At 37.4% G+C, this 16,839-nt stretch overlaps 1 protein-coding gene across 4 annotated transcripts; it reads right to left on the bottom strand.

Moving 5' to 3' along the window:
• Window positions 1–55: 55 nt before the first annotated feature.
• On the bottom strand, window positions 56–16,619 carry LOC110701929 (protein ENHANCED DOWNY MILDEW 2-like). Of its 4 annotated transcripts, none has more exons than XM_021879537.1 (10): window positions 16,410–16,619; window positions 15,293–15,789; window positions 15,081–15,177; window positions 5,506–5,598; window positions 2,605–2,646; window positions 2,232–2,342; window positions 1,147–1,218; window positions 944–1,062; window positions 789–864; window positions 56–693 (listed from the first exon to the last, which is right to left on the bottom strand). In XM_021879537.1, the coding sequence occupies exons 2-10, from the start codon at window positions 15,700–15,702 to the stop codon at window positions 283–285; spliced, it is 1,431 nt and encodes a 476-aa protein (XP_021735229.1). In that variant the 5' UTR covers window positions 15,703–15,789; window positions 16,410–16,619; the 3' UTR covers window positions 56–282. The 4 variants fall into 4 exon arrangements, with proteins under 4 accessions (XP_021735229.1, XP_021735228.1, XP_021735227.1 ...); XM_021879536.1 differs by having other exon boundaries at window positions 15,293–15,774; window positions 16,410–16,618; XM_021879535.1 differs by having other exon boundaries at window positions 15,293–15,719; window positions 16,410–16,612.
• Window positions 16,620–16,839: the final 220 nt, after the last annotated feature.

Genomic DNA, 16,839 nt, shown 5'->3' with positions numbered 1-16,839 from the left:
ACCACTTCAAATCCAGTTCTCTAGTTTGTCAAATGATGATTAAAAGAAAATCGTGTGTTTTTACGTAGCAAGTAACCAAGATGCTTGATATACTTGAAAAGACAACTTTAGCTTTACAAAATTGCCGTGGCTATACACAATGAATATTGATCGCAAAATAGGGTATAAGTGTGCATAGTTAGCAGAGTTGACAGACTTCACAGCTTATATAGCAGTTCGATAAATATGACATTTTCGCCAACTTTTTTTTACAAGGATCTAAGGAATTTACAAGTCAGCGAGTCAAGAGATAAAGTAACTTGGAGAATTGGTGGGAGAGATATCCATGTCCTCCAGATTGTCAACAGGAGTAACGCACACATTGGCTTCCAGCTGTCCTGCCACATTTGTTACCATTGGGTTATGATTATGTTCCGGAACATCATCTAACATGCGGGGAAGATCACCATACATATTCATCAGATGGGAGAAATCACCGTAACAATCTTGCTGCTCTTCGAGTATATAGTTCCAAGTAGGTGGGCGAGAGCATGGTATTTGACCAGAAATCTGAGAGTGTCCGCACCTGTAGGCAATTTCCCTGTGCTTTCTAGTCCAGTCAGGATGGCTCCAGAGATAAAGGGGAGGAGTAACATTGTTCCATTGTGATAGTTGCTTTTCACGAGTATCACAAGATCCAGGAAGGTAGAATGCCTGACAGCAAACAAATCAATTGCATACCACATACCTCAAAAGTCAGATCTAATAATGAAATAAGGAAAGAAATTAGACTACTTCAAACCACATACCTCGCCAGAGAGTAGATATGAATCCTCCCATATCAAATCATACCTTGTGCGGGTCGGGCCTTTCCCAGAATCAAGCCTACAATGACAATTTACTTTGACAGGGGAAAAAATGGAGTAAAGAAGAGATTCAGTAACAAGAAAACGCATGCCCATACCTCCGAGTTTCTGGTGGGACAATAAAAATGAGAAGCTTTGGGTTAAATTGAAGAGCCTTATTGATGAACTGGTTAGCCAGTGATGCCTTAACTCCGAAAGGAGGATTCAGCCCCATTATCTAGCCAACAGAAAAAGAATAAAGGCACAAGTTCAATGAACAATGAAAAAGTAAATAATATCAAGTCTGAGCCAGGCATTTCACCAGTCGAGAGCCTTCTGCCAGTTCTCCAGATTGAACACTAAACCAATCCCTTCGTTCAAAATTGAAATCATTCTGCAGTACGTTGAATAACAAGTCAACACAAAACAGTATCCCATATTACAATTTTAATCATGCATAGTACTGACAGAAAAATAAAAATGGCCTCTGGATCAAGAACAGAGCGAATAAATCTTATGTGCATTCTGTTTCCTAAACCAGGTAACCTAGTAGAACAAAGAAAACAAAGAAACAGCTGATCTCATTCTTAATTAATATCTAACACAATATATACAAGACCCAGCCAATGATATTCTCATTCTTACCAGATTTTCCAGCTTACAAACAAAGCCCATGATTGATTAAACCTTAAGAAATAAGCCACGGTTAAAAAATTTCAACAACCCATATAACAAAGCATTGTCAATTAGTCCAACCTTCCTAATAATGGCTTTACCACTGGAATTTAATCAACACCATAGAATTCTGGTCTTAAATCCAAATCCTAGGGAGAGGGGAATCGAGACAGTTCTCATTATCTTATCAGTATCATACTATTCAACCACTCAAAGGTCTGACATGGACAATTTTCCTTTATTTCACTTCATAGAGACATTTCTCTTTCAATTTCATTAATTCTATGATAAATTACAATTACTAAGGCTTTTGGAGCTAGGCACATTCCAAGCAACAATTTAAGCCATTTATACAAGCAGGCTAGCAGCATGCTAGCATCTACTAAACAATTATACATATGGAGGCTTCTACACTGGATACAAAATGCTGATTTTATTATTCCTCCCAGGCAAGCCATAAATAGTAAATGGGGGTGATATGAGTCATAGGACGGCTGACATGTTTAATCTAGTATTATGAGCAGCTGTACTATTACCAAATGTGCAGATTATGTGAGAGAGTGGTGGTTTGTGGACTTTCTATGATATCATATTATGTACCAGAAAAGCAGTGTCTTGGTAACTATGTCTAGCTAGTCAAGACTGGAACTAATGACAATGGTCAAAGTACCAAATACCAACAGTATCAAGATGCCAATTATTAATTTATAAGTAATGGTAATGATTCCCCACCTTTGATGGAAAGAGATCGAAATTTTTGAAATAGCACTTCTTCCCAACATCAACCAGCTTCTTTTTCATCAAACAGCTGAATTCATTAGCACCACAGCAGAAGTCCACTATCTACAACACCATAGGCAATTCAAATTACATCAGCAACTCAGTGATGATACCAATAATCATATTAGGATCTACCATCTGACTAGCTAGACTGCTATAATGTTGCCTCAACTAGCTTTGCTTTGACTTTTAACCCTCTTCGCAATATTGACACCGCATATATACACAAGAGGTGCTGCTACATTTTTTTTTTTTTGTAGATTTTTTCAGTGCTTGGAACTTGAGTACTAAATAAAGAAGGTGAGATTAAGGAAAGTATTCTCACCATATCACCGTCTTGGACATACCAATGTAGCCTTTCAACAATCTGGAAAAGTAATTAAAAAAAATGATTATGAGTAAGGGATTTTGGATTTTTTTTTATTTATTTTTGGTACAGGGAGGAGGAGGGGTGGTGGGAGGGATGCTTTTATGTGATTTACAATACCATTAACAACCACATGGAAACTGCAAGGGAGCAAAAGATGTGCTAATCAGAAATCAGGCATCAATGATAACATTTGTAGGTTCCAGCAGTAAAAGATCAAGGGGAGCCCTGCATGGATTTCTCCCCAATTTCAAATGAGCACAACAGATAGTGCATAAACTTAATACTCCAAACCTCATGTTTTATTTCAAATACGTTAACCACTCCCCTACACACAGATTGCCATCATCGTTATAAAAGACTATGCTCATGAATATGCAGCTATATGGGTAGTATAAACAGGAATCAATCTAACAAGGACAGGAAAACAGTAAGCCCTCAACATGTACTTTGCAGTGAAGACTTTGGTCTTAAGTTATATAAGGGGTCAAGGATCTTAAGGAAACCATCTGTCAAAACAATGCTATAACAGCCACATTATATTTTATACACCTGAAGACTGAACCCACCAAAGTCTAACATTAAAACAGCCTTCACAAAAGGCACTTTACAACAGTGTGGTGTGATCTGGAAAGAAAATTAATTCAAATATCATCATGGCTAGCCAATTAAAGCAGTTGTAATATATTTGTACACGTGTGTACATCATAGCCATGATGTCACATCAACAGCTTAAGTTAGTGCAGTGTATGAAGTTAATGTTTGTTAAGTCCAATGACAGCATATAAACCACTGCAGCCAGAATAAATATACACAAAAGGTGAACCAAGATACAAACAACTGACATGAAAAAATCAAGGAATTTTTTTAGAATGACAAGAGAGGAAACTTTACGAGCTATTTTCTCACAAAAAACCTGCTGAGGTTAAGCTAATGGTTTCAGAAGCAGTTTTAATGTAAAAAGAATAAAGAAATTCATGAGATATATTCGAACAGCACAAAGGTGAAGCTGCTAAAACACAAACTCTATTTAACCTCATGCCACTCACTACACTTCTATGTTGTCCATCGCGAACGCAGAGAACAATGTGTTATAAAATTGTTAAATGTTGCCAAATTGTTAAAATCCCACCTCCTTTAGATATTTCAAGTGCTTTCCTAGACTATCATATAATTTTCCTAGGCCTTAGATTACCTTGTCATAATTATATCAATTCATTGTTCACAAGGAAAGCAATGTAAGTCCAAAAAGTTCTTTAGGGAGCAGTGAATAAGCTTCCTACTCAAAGTAGTGTTGCTTAATTATTTGTGTTGCATTGTAGACCTTTATAGATTATGTATTGCCAGACTTCGCCACTTGTTTAAAGCAAACACCCCCAGATTTCCCAAGAGTCCTAAAATAAATAAGTATTTGTTGTCGACTTGTGCCTTCCTTGACATGCTCGCCTTCACGACCCTCATCTCCGCTCTTTTCACCAATAGAAAATTAACTCAACACTTGCTTGTGTTGCCATGTGTTCACAAAATCCCTTTCAGCACTCAGTTTATGCCCTTGTCGCCACATGTACATGAACACGCGTCAGTCAAAAGACTCAAAACACACTAAGACCATGTGACCACATGCAAGAACACTTGAGACCCAGACGCAACCTCTTTTTAGCAGCTACCATCAGACACCACCGTCCTCACAAACACACACACGCACACAAATTATTTCCATGATTTCAGAAAATCAAAAACATACGAACCATAAGTTTCTACCTCAAAATTGTTCATTAATAAGGATAACATTTCAACGTAACACTGTAGCTGATGTGGATCTAAGTGATACAACAAGGCAACGACTTTAATTGTCAAGCTGATCTTACCAAAGAAAGAAAGTTCAGAAAACAATCTTAAGCAACTGAAAATATTCATAGACATCCACCCTTCAACTGGGTGTAGCAGTAAGTATTTATTAAAAAAATAAAAATAAAAAACATGCAATCCCTATGAGCTCAAAAGACTAAGAAACCTAAGGACTTAAAGCTCACAAGCGCAAGGCCACACGCCAACTACAGATTAAAAAGGCTAACTAAAAGAAAGGCCAAAATGTACAACCCATAATTTAAGATACATGATAAAACCATGTTAGCAAATAATCAAAAGAAAACAATAACAACAGATGAAAGCTCACAATTGCAAGCTCACATGCCTCTCTAAGCCTTGATCCAAACTTCCCAAGAGATTACAATCCAAAGCCCAATGTATTTAAGATCTCAAATGGCTCATTAGAAGGAACTTAATTATAACTTGTGCTGATAAACCCTTCCACTTCTAGGAACTCTTGAAGCTTCTTGGGTCTCATCAGTAGCAAGCTTTCTAAAAATCTAGTAGTAGTAACAAAAACACAAGTTCTACAAGAAAACAATCGTAGCAATACTATAATCTTTTCATTTAAAAGGTAAAAACACAATCAAGGAAGGCCCTATAAACTGTTTCCAGACTTTCCACAGTTTCCCAAAATTATCAAAGTCATAGTAGTCATATATTCTAATTTGGTCAATGTGCTTCCAGAATAATGCACTACTGCAGTAAAGCATATTTATAACACATCTTGTACAAGTTCATTAAGTAATTAATGTAACAGTTTTAAAAAAATAAAATTAAAAAAAAAAATCTCATAAAATTTATACACAAAATTTATAACATTCCCTAATAAATTTCTCACAAAATTATACACAAAATCAGTATTATTCCTTCAATCATGACATTTGCAGTAAAATAGCAATTAGTTCACCTATATTCAGTTGTTTGTGAAAGTTAAAGTAGAAGAATCATCATAAAAGAGTTTTCTACTCTGGTAATAGAAGAACTTGCCTCTTGAAGCTTATCCGGTTTCGTGAAGTGTCGTCCATAGGATGAATAGGACATGCCATGTATAAAAGGTGCAAGATACACATTAAGCCTTTTCTGCAACCATATAGCCAATATATGTGCTTCAATTAGCATAAAATAGTTTACTTGAAATCAATCCCATTTAGACATTGTTCCTTTCGCCTTATTTATTACTCTGTTAAAATCAGACTAAACCAAACTAGTCTTACAAAATTCAGATCAAACCAAAACTTTGTATTTCCATTTGCATATTGTCATATACCTTTAATTACATACTTGCAAAAATTATATAAATAAGATTTTTTGAAAAATACACATTGAGACGAATCTAACAATATCCCAATTGATAATGATGTTCTTATACATTCACATACAACTAAGGTCAAAGTTCAGGAAAATCAGACCAAACCAAAACAATTCAGATAACAGACCAGATCAGAATTTAAAAATTCTGTTCAAAACACATTTTTAGGTAAAGAGTACAAAGCCTTAATCCCTTAAGCCATCATCTTACACTTGCCAAAGGAAATGAAGGTGCATGCAGATTAATAAGTCAGCGAGCAGAATGCCAGCCTAATAATCAGGAGCAAGTTGGTGTAAACCTAGAGCAATATGGCAAGAGATTAAGATGCAAGGGTGATTTTCACAATGTCCATCTCAATTTATAACATAGAAACTTACACACTATCCATTGTAGATGGAATGCTACAGATGCACAATTGCAACTTGCAAGTTAGTTGAAGTCATTACCACACTTATTCATTCTAGTATACTAAAATCTGAAATGTAAAAAAAAAAAAAAAAAAAAAAAAGTGAAATATAAATCAAATAAAGTTGTTTCAAGCAAAAGAAGGGGATGCTACAAAATTTCATGCAGTAGAAAAGTTTTTAAACATTCATTTTATCATCACCTTTACAAGGCGATTTCAGCAATATATAAATCACGATAAATGGGTAAGACACAGGCAGCAAGCTGGCATAAAAAGCGTAGCCCGTAATTACCTGCATGTGAAAAAATATTTGATATTCACATCCCCACTTTACCCATCAGTTTTTGCCCAAAGTTTCCATATGGTAAGGGTACAAAGCAACAATAACACAAACCCATCCCCAAAGTCAAAACTTCACTCCAAGTTTATATTATTGTTGGTTGTTATTAAACAGATTTTTCATTTACATTGAATACTTTTGATTCCCAAAATAAGCAAAAGGTTATATCAGAGATTTACCGTAGCATCTACACATCAAATGTCATTTTGGCCTATAGTCCATTAACAAATACTAGTATCCCGGTAACAATATGCACAAACATGATTACTGAAAGGAAAGTTCATTAACAGTCCAAAACTTCCATATTGGGAGTTGGCAAAGCAATCCTGCGCTACAGTGGGTCTTTGGGACGTTTTTCCAAAGTGAGCCAATTTTGGCAAATATTAACCAAAATGGTTGCGTGGCAAAAGTATTTACCAAACTAAGCTTCCAGGCTAAAACGCTGTCTCGGTCAGCGTTTTATGCCTGGTTTTTTTTTAAAAAAAAAATCAACCTAAAAACGCTGTCTGGACAACGTCTTTGTTGTTGACCTTTTTTTTTAAAATTTTTGTAATTGCCTTTTATTTATAAAAATGTTTTAAAAAAAAAAACAGTTATACCAAAGATGCTGTCCAGACAGCGTTTAACTCTGGAACTATAAACGCTGTCTCAGACAGCGTTTAACTCAGGAACTATAAACGCTGTCTCAGACAGCGTTTAAGGTTATTAATGAAACGCTGTCTGAGACAGCGTTTCTGTCGTTTTTTTTTTCCCTCCAACAGCGTATTTCATTTCATTTCCTCCTCCTTCATTCTCAAACCCCTTCTTTCCCAAACTCTAACTTAATCCCCCTCTCTCTCATACTTGAGCTCCTCCGTGTAGACCGCCGCCGGCGCCGCCACCTCCACCGTCGCCCGCCGTCACCTCCACCGCCGCCCTCCGTGTAGCCCACTATACACTCCCCTCACCCTGAAATAGGTATTCATTCAACTTTCTTTGTGTTTTAAATTCTAGGGTTTATGTTGGTGATTTCTAATTTTTTTGGAATTGGGTTAAAATGTTGATGAGGTTGAGTTGTTAGTGTTAAAAATATTGAATTGTTAGTGTTGGTATTGTTGAATTATTAGTGTTGGTAATTGTTGAATTGTTAGTGTTGATAATGGTAGTGTTGATATTGTTAGTGTTGATAATAGTTTGGATAATGTTGAATTGTTGTTGTTGGTTTTGTTGAAAATTGTTGACAATGGTTGATAATTATTAGGTTTTGAACAATTGTAATTACCTACATTGTTGTGTAATAATGGTGATTTAGGGGTTCTTAGTAGTTAATTTGTAGAGTATATAAAAATTTTTTGTTTGATTGTGGTGATTTAGGGATGATTTAACGGCTTTACGTAAAATGTGTTTTGTTTGTTATGTAGAATATGGCTGGACAAAATGTAGCGTTATGTCGATGGGGAGGTGAAATTTTGTGTAATGGATCAAATGTGGAGTACAGTGGAGGGAATATGGACCTTATAACACTTGAACTGAACATGACTGTGACTGTGATGAATGAGGTTCACAGTTGTATTGGTTCAAACCCTATGACTGTTGAACTGAACCTTAAAATGAGGTGTGATACTGGTCATGGGGTGCAAGTGTTACCTGTCTCTACGAACAGACATTTGAAAGGTTTGAGGAGCATGGTAGGAATGAAGGGTTTTCCCAATGAGATATATGTAGAAACAGTGCCTATATGTACCCAACAAAGTACTCGGGCAGAAGCAAGCTACATATGTCTCTGATAACAACACTGCGTCCTTCCAAGAGCCCGCAAACCACATTCCATCGAATGCATATGGGATGGGTTCTTTCACTCGAATGATGCAGGACGACCAATTTCACTTGCCTTTTAGTTCTCATATAGCTTCACCAGTACATGCGGGGGGACGCGTGACAGTGTTCGGCCAGCCTGCTCCGTCGTCATCGAACACCGTGGCATCTTCGCCGATGCAATTGCATAGCTACTCTCCTATGCAAGGTGATGATGGTTCACCGTTTCGAGAAGAGCCAAATCATTTTGATGATGTTGTGAATAATGAATTGTCGGTGTATGATGTGTATGCGGAAATGGATGATGAGGACGAGAACGGAGAGGGGGATGATGAACCTACACAGGTGGAAGATGGTCAGCCGTTGGTTAGAACTCCCATACCTTGGTTCAGTGAGGTACCCGAGAACTATGAAGTTGATCAGTATTGGGCCGAATCGGGTAGCCACACCTCTTTTGTTCCCGGGGGAGAATTTGAGAAGGGAATGTATTTTGAGAGCAAGAAACTGCTTGCTTCAAGAAATGGTGAAGATGTATTCTATTCAGAGGAATCAATTCTACACCACAGTGACCTCGAATGATGGTGTCCTACATCTGCGGTGCAAGAAGAAATGTGGTTGGATGCTACGGGGTACCAAATCGAGTGAGCACTCACGTGGTTTTACCATAGTCACGTACAAAGGCCCGCATCGGGAGACATGTATCACTGAAGTACTATCTAATGATCACCCACACTTGGATTCGTCCGTAATAGCCGAGTATGTGAAGTCCTTTGTGCGGAAAGATCCTTCGTTGAAAGTGGAATTCATACAGGAACTGATCTCGAAGCAATTTCATTTCGATGTCCCGTATCGACGAGCGTGGTATGCCAAGGAGAAAGCTATAGCTGAGATATTTGGGGATTGGGAGAGTTCATATGGCAGACTTCCCCACTTCATGCAAGCACTCCTACGGTCGAACCCGGGAACATGTGTCGTATGGAAACACAAAGCTTTAGTGGATGGTGTATACTACAGCAACATGGAAGTGTTTGAACGAGTGTTTTGGGCCTTCGGTCCTTGTATCGATGGCTTTAAACATTGTATGCCTGTTTATGCCTTTCAATCGAAATTAGTATTCAATATATTGTGTTAGTGTTTGGTGTGTAACGTTTTCAATGAACAGATATCATGGACGTACGGGATAGGACACCCGGACCTGTTGACCCTTCTGACACTACAGGACACCCATCGGAGCGTCGACGTATGGAACCTGACGGTAATGATTCATCTTTAACGTTTTTGGATTCTTTGATGTACTATCTTTTGTTACTTATAAATGCTCCTGTGTTTTCAGGGTGACGTAGCGAAGCCACTACAGTGGAGGCACTACAGGACCCCCTGTGTTGTCCATGATCGCTGTCTTGAGTACGTGACGTACGCTGGCTTTGGCGGTGTACATCGTTTGGGATTCAGGGAGATCGACCGACACCTTGTCACGGCGTTAGTGGAGAGATGGAGGCAGGAGACGCACTCCTTCCACCTACTAGTTGGGGAGGCGACTGTGACATTGCGGGACGTGGCAATACTGACGCGCCTTCCAGTACAGGAGACTGCGGTGACGGGATCATTTCTAGTCGATCCTGTTGGATTGGTTGTGCGGGTTCTCGGGGTGCAGCCGGGTCCCAACGATGTTAGGGGCTCCGCCTTGAGGACGGTCTGGTTACGAGATACTTTCCAGGGCTTGCCTGCGGACGTCGATGACGCCACAGTATAAAGATACGCTCGAGCGTACTTGTTCTTCCTCATATCCGGCGTGTTGTTCGGCAACAAGAGCGGGAGCCACTTGCAGCTTATTTACCTACAGCTGTCAAAAGCTAACACGACATGACAACCCGATACAAACCCAACACGAAATAAGCGGGTTTGGGTCAAGAATTCTCGACCCGTTTAAATAATTGGGTTGACACGAACCCGACACGTAATTAAACGGGTTAGGTTTGGGTTGAAATTTTCAACCCGAAACCGACACGCATAACCCGATTATGTAAATGGGTTGAACAACAACCCGTTAACACGAACCCGACACACTTAACCCGATTATTAAGTAGTAAAAGATACCTGATTTTTTATTCTAAACTTCTACTGTACTGATTTTGTAGAAAGCATTGGCGCTATTCTTAAATTTTGGTAATTGTTTGGCGGTTTAATCTGGCGGTCAAATAATTTTTTTTAACTTTTTTACATTTCCCTTTTTCACTTTAGAGGATTCTAGATAGGCTTACCCGTACTCAGTTATTTGAAGTGGAGCAGCAAGCACAGTTAAAACAAACTTAATCACATATGTAATCCACGGAATTAAGTACTGATGCATGTTTTAGAAGTTATCATTTTGAAGGTTGGGACTTGGGACAACTCTTAGTATTGGTTGCGTTGCTAAAACCACTAGCTTTTTATTCTTGTAGTATCTTTTGCCAAAATTAGTAACTTTAAGCTCTTGTAGTATCATTAATGATGTATGTCTTTTTAATTACTATGTTGAATATTAATTAATTTATTATATATTATGTGGGTTAAAAGGTTACGCGGGTAACCCGTTTAATAAACGGGTTAGGTTTGAGTCAAGGGTTTTTTTCAACCCGTTTAATAAATGGGTTAGGTCAAGGGTTTTTCGAACCATTTAATATTGACACGATCACGAACACGACACGTTTGACAGCCCTAGCTCTATTCATGCTAAACAGTCTAGGCCGCACCCGCCATAGTCCACTTTATAAGCCCAAGATGGAAACCATGTGGCAATCAAGAGTAGCCCCTTAGCCTTATAAAGTAGACATAATTATCTTGTTTCAATGTGGGATACACATCCCAACACTTTTACAGACTTTCAATGTGGAAACACTTCCACCCATATGGATTAGTTCATGGGCACAAAACTCCCGTACATGTGAGTTGTCCATAATGGCTAGATGCCAACCCAACCCTACCTTAGCTCTAATACTATGTCAAACGAGTGTGGTCCACAACCACCACTATGTGTCCACTTTATAAGTCTAACCGATATCCACCTCAAAACCTTATGACAATGAGAGGAGTAATGCCTTGGCCTTATAAAATGGACACAACTTTCTTCTTTCTTCAAAATGGGATACACCATACACATCTTTAACACTTTTACCCTCTTTCTACTACCTCCGTTACATATTAGTTGCAACTTTCAGGTTGACACGGATTCTAAGACAAAATTTCATAATATTGGATTAATGAATTAAAGAAGGGGTAATTAAGCAAGGTAGGAGAGAGAAAGTGTATATGATTAATAAATTACCCACCACCATCAACAACACCCACCCCACCACCGTCGGCCAGCAGTAGCCATCCCACCACCGACGGCCAACAGAAGTCATCCCACAACTGTCGGCCAGCAACAGCAATCCCACCACTGTTGGCCAGAAGCAACCACCACACCACTGTCGGCCAGCAACAGCCACCCCAAAACACACACCTCAGACCCCTTTTAACCCAAACCACTCTAAAACCACCCCTTTTCAACCCAAACCGCCCTGAAACCACCCAATCTCAACCCGAAGCATCGTAAACCACTCCTCTCCACCTCAACAACCCCGAAATCACCCCTTCTTAGGTCAAACAACCCCGAAACCACTCCCTTTTAGCTCGAACCACCTTATCACTACCCTTTCTCAACTCAAACCACCTCGAAACCGTACCCACTTACCGCAAACCACCCTAGAAGAACCACCCCCACTCACTCCCAAAAACCACCAACATTCAACCTAAATCGCCCCAAAACTGACCCTGAACCACACCGAAACCACCCTCACTCACCCTAATCAACCCAGAAAATGCCTCGAGCCACCCCAAAATATCCTACCCACCCCGTAAATCAGTAGATCTAAACAATTGTTTTTCAAAAAAAAAAAAAAGAAGAGAGAGAAAACGGAACACCACAGGAGAAGTCGGAGGCGACGAGTTTGACAGTGGTGATGAGTATTGACGAGGTTCGTTGAAGGTGGTGGTTAGATGTAGCAACGACAACGGTAAAGGTGGTGCAGTGGTGGTCTAATTATTTTGTGGGAGATGAACGATTTTTTATGATTGTTGATTTAATTGGGTAACACTATTATGTTAAATAAGTTAGATTAGAAATTTAATGAAATCTGATTTTGGAAGCTAATTGTGTTTATGAAATCTTTAGTAAGGGTGTTTTTGTACTTTCATTGAAAAAAATTTACTATAAAGGGAAAAATTTGGAAAGTTGCAACTAATATGTAGCAACTCTTTTTGGCAAAAGTTGCAACTAATATGTAACGGAGGTAGTATGTGGGAAAACACTTCCACTCAGATGTGGTTTGTTCATTGGCCCAACAATTCACTTAAACAAATGTTGTTTTAGAATAATAACTACTCCTAAAATCCTAATCTCCCTATTTACTTGAAAAAATATTGGAGACAAAAACGATTAACCCATCTCCACTGATTTGGCAATTCTTCCTATATATGGTCTAGAAGTGACAAGGCTCCTAGCATTGCATAATTTTCCCTTGGTTTAGAAAATCCCCACTAAAACAATAATCATCTTCAAAGATTATCAAGTCTTACTTTCTATCCATAAGTATGACACGAAAAAAGCTACTCAAATTTATCAAATTAGATGCCATAAATGGGTTTCATATAGAAATCAACCTGCTGCAGATTAAAAGACAACTTATTGAGAAGATAAGCACTAGATTTCAAAGTTGCTATCCCCTCCCAATGAAATTCCCAGCTGGCAAAAGCTGACCCAACCCGACAACCCGACCTGAACCCAACCCGAAATAAATGGGTTTTGAGTGAGATTTTCAATCCGTTTAAGTAATTGGGTCAACCCGAACCCGAACTGAAAATAAACGGGTTAGGTTCAGGTTGAAAATCCCAACCCGAAAATAACCCGCCTTAACTCGTTTAACTAATTGGGTCAGTTTCAGGTCGGGTCAACCTGAACCCAACCCGTTTAACCCAATTAGTTTAAATGATATTTGGCCTTTTATTTGCAAATATGGGCCAAAGCCCAACCTATCCAAAGTCTAAAACAAAGTATGAAAGTAAAACCTAACTACTACATTTTCTTTGTCACGCCGCTTTCACCCATTCTCTCTCCTCTCTTTGTGTTTCAATATTTATCATCAAGATTTTCAGATTCAATGAAATTCACTTTTTTTTTTTTTTGAAAAAAGGGAATTCACTTGTTAAAAGGTCAATTATCCTCGCATTATATGTCATTTTGTTCAATCTATGCTCGTTAATCTTCCACCGCTCTTTCGTCAAGGTAATATACCCATCAATTTTATTCCTTTTATAGTTATGCAATTTAATTTTGTTATGAAATGTTGAAAATGTTGATTGTTTATTTGAACTCGTGATTTCTCTACATTTTGCTTGCTGAAATTAGTACTTCCTTGCTTTTGAAAATCTGGTTGATTGTCATTCTTCGGGTATACTTTTGAATTCTAATTATGCATTTTTTTTCTATGCACAAGCTTGAGGAGTCAAATGATGAACGAATGAAGTTTATGAACATAGATATGGTTGAGATAATTTAAAGAAGAAAGTCTACTTAGACTTGAGCCATACTTGTAATATCACCAAGTTTATACTACTATTTTGGTTGGAAATGTAATTGTCTAATTATTTGTGTTAATTATTGATTGAATGAAATTATACAAAAGGTTTTTGGAATTACCAGGTTGAACAATCTAAGGTTTAACCAAAAAAAAAAAAAAAAGGTCAAATCAGGTTGGGTTCAGGTCGACCCGTATAAATTCAGGTCGGGTTCAGGTTCATATTTTTGACCTGTTTATTAAACAGGTCGGGTTCGGGTTGGGGGTGTTGACCCGTTTATGTAAACAGGTCAACCCGAACCTGACCCGACCTGAACTGTTTGCCAGCCCTACTCAAAATGCTAAAACCAACTTCATAATGACTAAAAAACCCTGAATTGCCAAGCTCAAACAAGTCCACAAGCAAGAGACATCACAAGTAATTTTCTTTATTTAAAGAACTTTGAAATTCAAATAAAGCAACTCTATTTAACCTGGTTTCCCAAAATACTTGTCCTTGGACGAGAGCTTATACAAAATTCTTTTATCACACTGCCCATAAGGCTTTTGATCATTATGACAATGGTTAGAATTATATAAACCACCTAAAAAAAATCTAAAGCACTAATTAGATTGAGAGTAATGTGTTACTAGGGTAATAAAAGTCAAACAAAACAAAATGAATGTAAATATAAGGGAGGAGGAAAAGGTGATAGAGTGATTACAAGGAGTTTTATGTAATGGTGGTGTGGTGATACGTGAAGATAGAGGAACTATTACTTTCATTTTGGGGGTAATGGTTACACTAGGGGGAGGGTGGGTAATTATTATCCTCATTATGAGGTTAATGATTCCTCCACCTCTCTCTTTTCCTCATGCCACAAATACCTTACTTCATTTACAAACACCTTATCTCCCTACAACACCACCTCTAAACTTATGTTTTTCAAAGCTTGACTTTTAATATCCCCTTTATTTATTACCCCCAATCCAAGCATGGCCTATATCTAATTACAAAAGCTTTTAAAAGACAATCACTTAATCTAATGGCACAACTTATACACACAAATCCAAAGTCACTTGATATTGAACATGCAAGCAACTCAGCATATACTAAAATAAGATTCAGATGAAGTATACCTCATTATCCAATAAGGTCTTATCACGTTCGGAGGCAAATCTTATTAGTGAAATATGATTCATACAGTCGTCTTCTGAAGGGGCAACCTCATACGTGCTGCAATACATGGCGATAAATATTATTTCTTGGGAATACATGATAATGAACACAATGGATATAATGAATACATGTTGCAAAAAGAAAGCTATAAAACCAAAGAAATCCCACAAACCTGAACACTTTTGACAAGTGGCACCATATAGAGTTTTCAGTAGCCTCTACATTATGTTTAACAAAATGAAGGCAATGGACCGTGATTAGTAGTGACCTAATTGTAGGCTCAAACAGCTTTTTTGGCTTCAGAAGTTTTACCCAAAAGTCACCCTTGCAAAAAACCGAAATCTCAGGCTGTACATAGGAAAGCTCGTATCTCCACGCTACAACTTGTTTAAAAACCTTTCTGAGGCCATCATCAGAAACACCAGTTAAGAACATCTGGAGATTCACAGTATCAACAGGCTTTTCCTTGGGCCAAAGAAGGGGCAAAAATGTAAATGAAACAAGTTCATTTTCCTGGTTTATGAATTGATAATCAGTCACACTCTCTGGGAAAATCTCACCCTCTTCATCCGAAGATTCCATCAAGTAATCCAAAATGACTGCACAAGTCAAAATATATATAAGCTCCACTGTCTACTTCAAGCAGGCCCGTCCCTGCGCCAAATTTGACTTCATAACTAAATCAATAAATCCTAACATTTAAGGGTTCTGCAATACATTAGCAACCAAATTTGATTTAATTATCAAATAAGGCTCATACTTTTAGGGATCTTTGATTCAATTATCAATTTCTTTTCTAACAACATAATCACTGATTATGATCTTTCATAATTTTAGTAATTAGAACCAATAGTTCACATTTTCGAACCCTCAACTTATTATACTGACAATTAGATTAAATCAAAGATAAACCCTAGACTATTAAATGATGAGAAAAAACAGGAACAAAAAAATTCTTGAACAAATAAATTATTCATATTTTATAAAAAGGCGAAATTGATCATAACACTTAAAAAAAATGCAAAAAATTACAGAGCATTGCAGCAACAAAAACAAAGCAAAATCATGTAATATGCAACAATCAAAAATGGTGAAAGAACACAGAGATGGAATTGCTTGAAATTGAAACACATTGCACATAATCAACAAAAAGAAAGGAAGCAGATGAAAATGCAGGAAATTACGAAGCACTTAAAAAAGAAACATAATTATGGGTGATCAAAAGCAAATATAGAATTTTAGAAAATTATAATCATCATAAGAAGTAAAAATAGGGAAGGGATTCATACTGAAGTTGAAAAATCGCAGAAAATTTGGAGCTGAAACCCTAGAAGAGAGAATGTGAAGAAGAAGTGAAGAATTCTGGAAAAATGAAATTGAACGTGGAAGGACGAAGGAGTGGGAAGTTTTAGCAGGATTTTGGTGTCATATTTCAGTGGCGTTGTACACGTGTACGAAGTAGTAAGTATAATACTACCAATTTTAAAATAAAATAAAATAAATTTTGAGTTGTTTTTTAGTTTTCAGTTTTTTGTAAAAAAAATCAAAAATAACAAGTAAGAAAAAGGTGTTTTTACTTTTCCATTATCGATTTTTATAGAATATTATTCATATGATTTTAAAAAACAAAATACCACAATAATGTGATGCCAAACAAAAAACTCAAATGCTTAACTCGTTTTTGGCCTCGAGGTTTTGGCACTTGCCCATTTTAGTATT

This window comes from Chenopodium quinoa, unplaced genomic scaffold (assembly GCF_001683475.1).
Source record: "Chenopodium quinoa cultivar QQ74 unplaced genomic scaffold, ASM168347v1, whole genome shotgun sequence".
Taxonomy (NCBI): Eukaryota; Viridiplantae; Streptophyta; class Magnoliopsida; order Caryophyllales; family Amaranthaceae; genus Chenopodium; species Chenopodium quinoa.
This window is presented reverse-complemented; position numbering and strand designations above follow the sequence as displayed.